At 40.5% G+C, this 11,152-nt stretch overlaps 1 protein-coding gene and 1 long non-coding RNA gene across 2 annotated transcripts; one reads left to right on the forward strand and one right to left on the reverse strand.

The window, feature by feature from the left end:
- Window positions 1-1,540: 1,540 nt before the first annotated feature.
- LOC309508579 lies at window positions 1,541-2,862 on the reverse strand. Its single transcript, XR_014209569.1, has 2 exons — window positions 2,410-2,862; window positions 1,541-1,882 (listed from the first exon to the last, which is right to left on the reverse strand). It is a non-coding gene; the product is annotated as an uncharacterized lncRNA (long non-coding RNA).
- A 1,574-nt stretch (window positions 2,863-4,436) lies between these two features.
- LOC309508350 (extracellular calcium-sensing receptor-like) lies at window positions 4,437-8,195 on the forward strand (the record flags this gene model as incomplete). The annotated part of the gene is made up of 6 exons (XM_082182940.1): window positions 4,437-4,645; window positions 4,906-5,194; window positions 5,278-6,033; window positions 6,103-6,330; window positions 7,016-7,139; window positions 7,282-8,195. The coding sequence occupies 6 exons, from the start codon at window positions 4,437-4,439 to the stop codon at window positions 8,193-8,195; spliced, it is 2,520 nt and encodes an 839-aa protein (XP_082039066.1).
- Between the last annotated feature and the right edge of the window lie 2,957 nt (window positions 8,196-11,152).

Below are 11,152 nucleotides of genomic sequence, written 5' to 3' on the forward strand. Positions count from 1 at the left end.
TTCAGATGGTAGAGTCAGAATTTGGCGTAAACAGAATGAGAACATGGATCCATCATGCCTTGTTACCACTGTGCAGGCTGGTGGTGTAATGGTGTGGGGGATGTTTTCTTGGCACACTTTAGGCCCCTTAGTGCCAATTGGGCATCGTTTAAATGCCACGGCCTACCTGAGCATTGTTTCTGACCATGTCCATCCCTTTATGACCACCATGTACCCATCCTCTGATGGCTACTTCCAGCAGGATAATGCACCATGTCACAAAGCTCGAATCATTTGAAATTGGTTTCTTGAACATGACAATAGCTGTGTCCCAATGTGAAGGCTGCATCCTTCGAAGGACTGAAGACTTCAAGGATGCAGCCTATGCGTCCTCCGAAGGATGCACCATGTAGCCTTCATGGGATTTCCTAATTGCGCAACCAGGTGTTTCTGATCATCGCTCCTCAACGGTGCGAGAGGACAGCTGCCATCCTGATAATTCATTTGATATATAGCCTAATTGAGTAAACAGCTATGGAGCCAGAATTGGCTATTGTCATTTTTATGTTTTATATTTTACTGGAGGACATGGTGAGGATGTTTCAGCCCCAGCGCTGCCGGATCATGTATTTTCGGTTTAGCCCTGTTTGAATATAAAACCCAATTAAATATAAAAGAGTCCAGTATTTCTCGCGCTCGTCATCGGCAGCTGTCACGGTTGCCAGGCGAACAAGAACAATCCTCCGTAGGCTAGACCGGTCCGAGCGCTTCAGATGCGCCCTTTGATATGGGACGCAGCTGTAGTTAGCAACAATTTGTTAATATATTGACAACAGACCTACATTTTGTTACTTTAATTTTCGGAACTGCATATTTCATTAAATATTCACGTACAAATGTGAAGTAACCTACTGAACCTGTTTTCCCTCACATATGATTTTACATTAAACTACACAAAAGTATATAATGTAACAACCTTGAAAATATTCCGAAGTAAAATGCAGTAGTAGCATAATATAAATACAAAACTATAATAAAAACCCTGACAAGGAGTTTTTTCCCCTGCAGAATACATACCTCTAGTTTTACTCTTGATACTAAAAACTTGTTATTAAAAGTACTTTTTTCAGAAATTACTCTTTTTGAAAAAGAAAAAAAGACCTCAGTGACATGGCAGTCATCGATTGAGTCAGCCCTGCAAACCTATTGGTATACAACTTAGTGGATAGTGGAAATATGCACTCAAACACTCTGGAAGCCATCCCAGATGATGTCCCACCAGCAGAGAGGCCTTACCAGGGGCAGCCCATTCCAGTCCAGCAGCTCCAGGGTCTCCCTGCTCAGCTGAATAAAAGTCTACATAATTTTTTTCTTATTTTATGTACTGTAAATGTTTGTTGATTTTGATATGTTTAACGTATGTTGTTAATAGTTGGAAAAAGTACTTTAATGTAGCCCGTGGAACAAATGATTTTCATTTACCAATTTAAAAAAAAAAAAAAAAAAAAAGGTATACAAGAGTTTGTTTCATGTAGAAATTATGACTGTCAAAAAAATAAACAATGTCCAGAACAATTCATTCTCTTTTATTTACACATTTAAAGTTGCATAAAAATAATGTACAGATTTTTTCTTTCCTTTTAAAAAATAAAAGGGAAAAAAGTTAAACAAGAATATGTAGAAAAAAATATATATTTTTCAATCATTTTCTCAAGAAGAGAAAACAGCCTGTCCATCCTCTCCCTCCTCTCCTCGCCTCTGCCTTCGTGCTGGTGCTGCTGGTGCTGGCTCCTCCTCACCGTGGGCACCCACTGCTGAACTCGGCCCTGAGGACAAACCAGGGCCAAGTTTCAGCAGTGGGTTTCCCACTCACACCCTCACCTGTCCCAGGACACTTGCAATCCTAAGGGCAGAGCAAATGAACTATGGCTTGTTAACAACAACAGCACAATACATTTCAGCAAAGACGTGTGTATTAACTTTCGTACTTTGTATTTTATTTATTTTTTTATTTTTTCTGAATTGCTCTAAAAAAGCTTAACACATGGGTGCAATCTTAAGTGCATTGTTAACACTGCAAAATATGACACATCAAGACATATTTCTATATACTCAAATTTGGTTAAAACCACATAGCTTTCATGACAGCACTACACAAACACATAAAAGTGAAACCCCATTGCCTTATCAACTGCTTTTCTTATTGTTGTGGGCTTTATAGGGTGAGTGATATTTCTTATAATACACAAGTGAGATAGACTAGTACAAATATTACAAATAGGTCGTTAAACTAATATTAGCACAAGTTTTGCCTCAAACTACCTGACAAATGAAGCCACGCAATGGTGACGAAGGAGTTAAGATGAAGTTTATAATAAACTTTAACTCGGTTTCGCTAGCTATTTAAGTAAATGAAAACATAATACTTACATTTAAATGTGAATTTGCTGTCCACCACCGATCTCTAGTCTCGGCCGCCTTTAAAAATAAATAAATGCTGTCGTCAACGGCGCGCAATGAGTTATGGGGTAGAATAGGGTAGGATAGGCCGCTAAGTGTCCATTTATGTATCCTTCCTTTCACGAGGAAACAAAGGACGCATTTGGCGTCGCTTTTGAATCAGGGTAGCCTTCGTCGCGTCACGATGACGCAACCGGCTTTCGAATACGGCCTTCGGAGGATGCAGAACTGAATTGGGACAGCCTTCATCGCGCCGCGGTGACGCAATCGGCCTTCAAATGCACCTTCCAAGGATGCAGCCTTTGAATTGGGACGTCCTTCGTCGCGCCGCTGTGACGCCATCGGCCTTCAAATGCGGCCAATTGTCCTTCAAATACGGCCTTCGGAGGATGCAGCCTTCACATTGGGACACAGCTAATGAGTTCACTGTACTAAAATGGCCCCCACAGTCACCAGATCTCAACCCAATAGAGCGTCTTTGGGATGTGGTGGAACGGGAGCTTCGTGCCCTGGATGTGCATCCCACAAATCTCCATCAACTGCAAGATTCTATCCTATCAATATGGGCCAACATTTCTAAAGAATGCTTTCAGCACCTTGTTGAATCAATGCCACGTAGAATTAAGGCAGTTCTGAAGGCGAAAGGGGGTCAAACACAGTATTAGTATGGTGTTCCTAATAATCCTTTAGGTGAGTGTACGTTACCTTTAATGTGAATAAAACAACTAAAGGCAAAGAGAAAATTACTCCCAGCTCTTGAATGAATAACTTTAGCTTTAATAAGCATTAATCTGTCTATAATAAACTATGCTGTGTTATTTTACATTTGATTACTTTATTAGATTTCTAGCATATTATTATGGATACTTATATCCTGATCATAACTGGGATAGTTATGTGCATGTATTCACACTCATCAGTTTGTTTTGACCAAAAATCGGTTTAGTTCTCTCCTGTTAATTTGCTATTTATTTGGGATGTAGTGAGGTTTGCGCGTGACGTAGTGAGGCTTACCGCGCTAATTTGCATATAGTGGTGTCCCATTTCATAGGGAAAGATCTTCAACTCCACTTCCCTCGTTGAGGGGACTTTACTTTCGAGGGCACTCAAAACCAAGTGGAAGTTTTAAGTGGGGAGAAATGGGACAGGGCCTTAGTTTGTATGTGTTTTGTGGCCTTATTTCAGAAACTTTATTTTTTATTTATGTTTTTTCAATAACCATGCATAAACATTATTCACTCAAAAATACAAACATGTAAATACATGTTGCTCACATCTTATGGTAGCCCTGTTTGTGCTGAAATTACACCTTTGCCATTAATATTTTTATAAGCAACTAAAAAAGCACAAATGTCAGGGCATGTTAAAACATCTCAAGGACCCCAAAAACAGCTTAGACCCCTAAGGGTTAATGTGTAAGACATAACTTAGTGATATGGTTGTTGGATCTCTTAGAATTTCAAAAGCCAAGGACTAGAAGATTTTTTTTTTAGAAACAAGCTGATGAAAGATAATCGTTTTGATCATGTATATTAGTCAGTATCTAAAATGCCAAATATAATTATAATGTACATCTGTTCTACCGGAGTAAAAAAAAATAAAAAAAATAAAAAAATAATAATAATTATATATATATATATATATACAAAGGTACCTAAACCTGTAGGAAAATAATAAACAAATAAGAGGTAAGAAGTAAGAGGCATCAAACTGGTTAGGTAATTCAAAAACTTAATTAGATACTCGATAATGAAAATATGATTGCACAGAACAAAAGTGAATATTTCACTTTTGACAATTTTACTGCATTTGCTTGCTTGAGATAATAAATCCATCATATTATTTAGACTATGTTCCACTCCAATTTTACCTGCCTCATGTCTTACCCTGTGAGGTCATTGGCTACGTCCATAATCAATCATCCATATATCTATAAAAGTAAAAAACTATTTTAGGTCACTTGCATTTGACATCTGCAGTTGAGCTCAATCCTTGGGATGCTTTTCTTTCTTTACACACTTCTGCTTTTTATTCAACTTCAGGCAAAAGCAGAAAAGCCTCTTTGCAGAATGATGGGAGACCCGAAGTACCCACTGCTTTCGAAGGATGGAGATGTAACTATTGGAGCACTTTTTCCAATCCGAAGTATAGAAACACTACCTTCATTTGAGTTTACACTAAAACCTCAGCTGCTATCATGCTCCAGGTTTGCTACATTTAACTTGTTGAAAAACAATACAGAAGAAAATGCGTTTAATATGATCATTTGCATATGCTGCAATTAATGTTTATAAATTTATAGCAGCAACTTACAATGACATCTGGAATATTAAATTTAATGTATGAAACAAATGTAAAATGTAAAAAGAATACAAATGTACTTTACTTTTCCATGTATTTGTTTAATACTTTTTTGTTTTGTTTTTGTTTTTTGGTATTTTGCCTACTTGTTAAATGTTTTCACAGTGTAAATCTAAGAGATTTCCGGATGGCTCAGACCATGACCTTTGCCATTCACGAGATTAACAAAAGTCCAAGTTTGCTTCCAAATGTTTTAATTGGTTATAGAATTTATGATACCTGTGGTTCAAGGCTGTCTTCTATGAGTGCAACTATATCATTAATGAATGGTGAAGAATTTGCATCTGAGGACACATGCAATGGACAGGCTCCTATACATGCTATCATAGGAGAAACAGAGTCTTCTGCCACAGTGATTCTTTCCAGAACTACAGGACCTTTTAAAATTCCAGTGGTAAGGGTCTGCCTACACAGTTGGTCTAATGAAGGTCTGTAAACTGATGATGGTATCACTGTTTCTTGTTCTTTCTTTTTCAGATAAGTCACTCAGCCACATGTGAATGTCTCAGCAACAGGGGAAATTATCCTTCTTTCTTCAGGACTATTGCTAGTGATTACCACCAGAGCAGAGCACTTGCATACATAATCAAGCACTTTGGCTGGTCTTGGGTGGGAGCTGTGAACAGTGATAATGACTATGGAAACAATGGAATGGCCATATTTCTGAATACAGCTCAGGAAGAGGGGATTTGTGTGGAGTACTCTGTGAAATTCTACCGAACAGAACCTGAAAAACTTCGCCAAGTGGTGGACACAATTAAAAATAGCACTGCAAAAGTGATTGTTGCGTTTCTTACTAGTTTTGAAATGGAAAATTTGCTTGAGCAGCTAAGTACTAACAACATTACAAACCTTCAAATGATTGGTGTAGAGGCATGGATAACTGCAAAGAGTTTGATCAGTCCAAATAGCTTTCATGTTTTGGGAGGGTCACTGGGATTTGCAGTGAGAAAAATTGATATTGAAGGTTTTTCAGATTATGTTATAAAATCATTCTGGGACACAGATTTTCCATGCTCACAGGTTGAGAGAAATTCTTCTCAATATGCATTAAGTTGCAACATATATCAGGATCTGCTTTTGCTGAAAAGTGACAATGAAGATGTGCCTGAACAAAGATATGCAAGCAATGTCTACAAAGCAATATATGCTGTGGCTCATTCACTACACAGTCTACTCAAGTGTAAAGAAAAGGAAGGTTGTCAAAAAGGCCTGAAAATACAACCTCAGCAGGTAATACATTTTTAAAAAAGAGAGTTATAGACCGAAAGGGAGATGTTTAAAATGCCCTTTTCTCAATAGGTTGTTGAGGCTCTAAAAAGGGTAAATTTCACTGTAAAGATGGGAGATCGTGTGTGGTTTGATGGCACTGGTTCTGCAGTAGCTCAATATGAAGTCATAAACTGGCAGCAGGACTCAGATGGATCAGTCCAGTTTAAAACAGTGGGATACTATGATGCCTCTCTACCACCTCACCAGCGCTTTGTGCTTAACTCTGAAAACATAATCTGGGCTGGGGGACAGCTGGAGGTAAACTGCAATAACATGTTTATACTACAGGGTTTGTTGAAACTGAGGGAAAAAGTCCTAGACACAAAGGTTACCAGATGGGGAAAAAATAAATAAATAAACAGTGCAACCTGTTCAAATTAACCTGTTCAAACTGTTCGAAGACTTAGGTTAGGTCTTTTAGTTGTGTTTGATTAAGGATGGAGCTAAACTCTTCAGGACAATGGCCCTCCAGGATCTGAGTTCTTGGCTTACACAAAACACATTTCACATTCAGTATGTAAATTATATGATTACCAATAAATGTAAAATAAATTAATATGAAATCTCTAAGAATCAACTGAACATATTGGAAAACAAACATTACTTCTTGATGTATCTGATTAAACATTCTCTTATCAAACATGATCAAACATTAAACAGCAGAGGGAATATTATTACAGGGAAATATTACTGGGAATATTTTGAGCAAAGGGACAGTACTATGGTAGTGCTGGTGCTGAATTTCTGTAACAACACTTTCAAATTGAAAGTTTCAATTTTATTTCATTCAAATTACTTTTGTTAAAAAAAAATGTCACTGTCTATCAGCCCACAATAGTTCCCATAACATATTTGCATGTTTTAATTATTCAAATATTCAATACTCAGTAATATTGATAAATTTACATTAAAATAGCTATGCATAATGTATCTTTCTATGTAGAAGCCAAGGTCTGTGTGCAGTGAGAGCTGTCCTCCAGGCACTAGGAAGGCTGCACAGAAAGGAAGACCTGTCTGCTGTTATGACTGTATTTCATGTGCAGAAGGAGAAATCAGTAATGAGACAGGTAATGTTAAGCCCATCTCATTGTTTCAAAGGAAATTATTTATATATATATTTTTTTTCTACATGCAAACTTCAGGCAAAGGATTTCATAAATACCCTTTTCTTTTCGTTTCTAACTACAGTGATCACGACTTCCTTTCCAGATTCAAATAACTGCAAGCGGTGTCCAGGGGATTACTGGTCCAATGCTGAGAAAAATAAATGTGTATTAAAGGCTGTAGAGTTTCTGTCATTTACGGAAGTTATGGGTATAGTTCTAGTCTTTTTCTCACTGTTTGGAGTAGGATTAACTGTGCTGGTGGCCATCCTGTTTTACAGCAAGAATGACACCCCCATAGTAAAAGCCAACAACTCAGAGCTGAGCTTTCTGCTGCTCTTCTCATTGACACTGTGTTTTCTCTGTTCACTTACTTTCATTGGTCGGCCCACTGAGTGGTCCTGTATGTTGCGTCACACAGTGTTTGGGATCACTTTTGTCCTATGTATCTCCTGTGTTCTGGGGAAAACAATAGTGGTGTTAATGGCCTTCAAGGCTACATTTCCAGGAAGTAATGTCATGAAATGGTTTGGGCCTACACAACAACGACTCAGTGTTCTTGCTTTTACACTTATACAGGTTCTAATTTCTGTGCTATGGCTGACAATATCTCCTCCATTTCCCTACAAAAATATGAAATATTATAAGGAAAAGATCATTCTTGAGTGCAGTCTGGGATCTACAATAGGTTTCTCAGCTGTTCTGGGTTATATTGGCCTACTGGCTGTCTTGTGCTTCATTTTAGCTTTCCTGGCTCGCACACTACCTGATAACTTCAATGAGGCTAAATTCATCACATTCAGCATGATAATATTCTGTGCTGTATGGATCACATTCATCCCTTCTTATGTTAGTTCTCCTGGAAAATTTACAGTAGCTGTGGAGATATTTGCCATTTTAGCCTCAAGCTTTGGTTTGCTATCCTGTATATTTGCCCCTAAATGTTATATAATCTTGCTTAAGCCTGAACAAAATACAAAACAGCATATGATGGGAAAGGTTTCGTCCAAATCATACTGAGAGAAAATAACATGTTTATATTAACTTTGTAATTTTATTATTCAACAAACAGATTTAAATGCACGTCATTAAATCTAATTAAAATAGACAGGGACATCATAAATGCTTTGACACATTCAGTAAAATGACCCTGAAACACTTTTTAATCACAATTTCAAAAGAAGAATAAATTAGGTCCCAAAGTCTCAAAGTACAAAGGGTGTTTTCTCTATATAGAAACCTATTATCATCCAGCTAAGTGTGATTCTAACTATATGACCACAGTATACTCACCATTGACTCTCCCCTGCTATCACTCCCGGTTCCTGCAAATAAATACCAGTGATATTCTACTTACCTGTGTTATCTCCTTCTGTATCTGTGACAGCTATTACATTAAAAGTAAAGTAGGCTAATTAAGCAACATTGTGAACACAACAGTTTCATACATTTTGTGATTATGACATGCTCCATTATTTTGAGTCACTTTAACCCAGAAATACATTTGAACTCTTTCCCCACCAGTGTTTATAAAAAAATATCCTCTCCAAATTCAAAGCAACTGTTCATAGAGCCTAACAGAAACGTCTCGGTTACGTATGTAACGCTCGTTCCCTGAAGGAGGGAATGGAGACGTAATTGACGTGTCGACTGATCGGGATCACTGCTTTGGGAGCCTGTCATCTTCGAGTATTGTTAAAACGAGCCAATGCACATTGGCGTGTGTGAACTGCATCACACGCTCTGCCCCGCAGCGTGGGTATAATTACGGAAGTGGATGCGTGCACCAGTTGTTTTTCGCTCGGAATCAGCGGTGGTCCAGCAATAGTGGCGACGGGACTACGTCTCCGTTCCCTCCTTCAGGGAACTAGGGTTACATATGTAACCGAAACATTCCCTTTCAGTCGCTCACGTTCGACGTAGTCAACGCCTCGACTGATCGGGATCTCTATTAAAACACCACTAGTGCTGCCACCTTCCAGTGCCAAGACAAAGCCTCCTGATTCCCCCAGATTATTGAGGTGTAGATAGGACAGGGCTTAGGACAGGGAAGTCACTGCTGTTCCACAAGACCACTGGGAAAGCGTTGACCTTCGTTGGAAGGAATACGCTGCGGAAGCCACATTCTGCCCGTAGGGAGGTAACATGTGGACTGGGCGATTACCGGGCAGTACAACATATGGAATGTCACTGAGGTGGCTTCAGCCTATAAGAGGGGGGAGACACAACCAGTCAGTGATGGCAGAGCAGGCTCTGCCAAGGGAAGACACGGGCTCGCCGCAGGGAGCCGTACCGTGGAAGAATACACATATGGGATCACCGTAAGGATCACAACATATGGACCCAGCCTAGCACAGGTTCCACCAGTGCATACAAGTGTTAGGCCTGGCCTCGGACGCTCCGCCACGTCTGATGCCGAAGGGTGTGGAGGAACTCAACAGGGTACGGCTAAAGAAGAACTCACTGGAGCAAGAATGGCGCACGTATCCAGTCCATAGGAGGGGAATGGCGCAGCAAGCCGACACTTCGAACCGTGCTTACATTGAAACTGGCTTCATGTGAAGGGAGTGCAATAGCTTATCTGAGTGCAGTAGCACCAGAGATAAGTCCCAAGAAGGTATAGAGGGGGCGCAAGGTGGATTCAGTCTCCTTGCTCGCCATCAGGAACCTGACGATCAAGTCATGCTTCCCCACGGATCTGGATCTACTGCATCATGAAGTGCGTTAATATAAATGCAACATACATTTTGAGGGCGGAGGGAGACAGCCCTCGCTCCGGCCCATCTTACAGGAAAGAAAGCACGGAAATGATCAAACACCTTCGGGGGTCTTCTTGGTGAGAAGAACACCACTCAACGAACAGGTACCACTTCAGGTCGTAAGCAAGCCAAATTTTTTAGAGGGTGCTCTCGCAGAAGTGATGGTATCTATGATCATTTTGAGGTAGATACCTAGAACCTCCGCTTCGAGACATGAAGTTTCCAGAGGTCTGGTGCGGGTGCCAATGGTGCCCCGTCCCTGAGATGTCTCAGAGGAATGGGTCAGGAAGGGGCTGTCGAGAAGAGCATAAGTTCGGGAAATTAGGTCCAGTTGGGCCATTAACCCCTTACCTGTCAGGGATCACTGGTGATCCTGGATTATTTTAGTTCAAAATATGTTTGAGCTTATATATCTCAATATTAATAACAGTCTGGTTAATTTTGAGTCTTGAACTATAAACTCTCAAGGGTTGGCTTTCTAAATGTATGTGTGTTATGTTTCTATTCAGAATTACTTATGAGCAGTAACCTTTTTATTTTGGGCATTTCATGTATGCAGCACTTGCCAAAATTGGGGGTGATGAGGAAGGGGTCAAGGGGCAACTAAGAAGACCTGCTCCTTCTCCTTCCTCACTGGGGAAACGCAACTTTGCGTAGGCCAGCTGTGTGCTAGTGCATCCGAGCCGAGGGTCTTCCGCTTGGTTAGGGGAGAAAACAACTGGCAATGGGACGAATTCGGAGAGGCAAACAGATGTAACTGTGCGGCCTGAAGTGATCCCAGAACAGCTGGACCCACCGGGGATGGAGTCTCCACTCTCCCTAGGCCACAGGCTGTCGTAAGGACCTCGTCAGCGGCACGATTGAGCAGGCTGGAACTTAAAGTGGATGAAGCGACCTCAGAAGCTTCTGACTCCACAGGAGGAGGTGGCGGGCAAGTTGTGACATAAGAGGGAAGCGTAGCGCAATGGTCGCTGTACTGAGCAGTACAGGCTTGCTGAGCAGCGGCATCAAGCAAGGTGTACAGCTAGCAACTCGAGGCAATGGATGCCAATGCAGTTGGAGGCTCGCCCAGACCCCCGTTACTGCATGGCCGTTATACGTGGCCTCTCAGCCGGTGTTAGTGAACACTTGTTCTAGGGGTGTCTGGCCCGGAGAAACAAAAGGTCTGATCACGGGCTGAGAGTTTGGTGGCAGGCCAGGGTATTTGTCACACAAAGC

The sequence above is a fragment of the Leuciscus leuciscus genome, assembly GCF_965113295.1.
Source record: "Leuciscus leuciscus genome assembly, chromosome: 10".
Taxonomy (NCBI): Eukaryota; Metazoa; Chordata; class Actinopteri; order Cypriniformes; family Leuciscidae; genus Leuciscus; species Leuciscus leuciscus.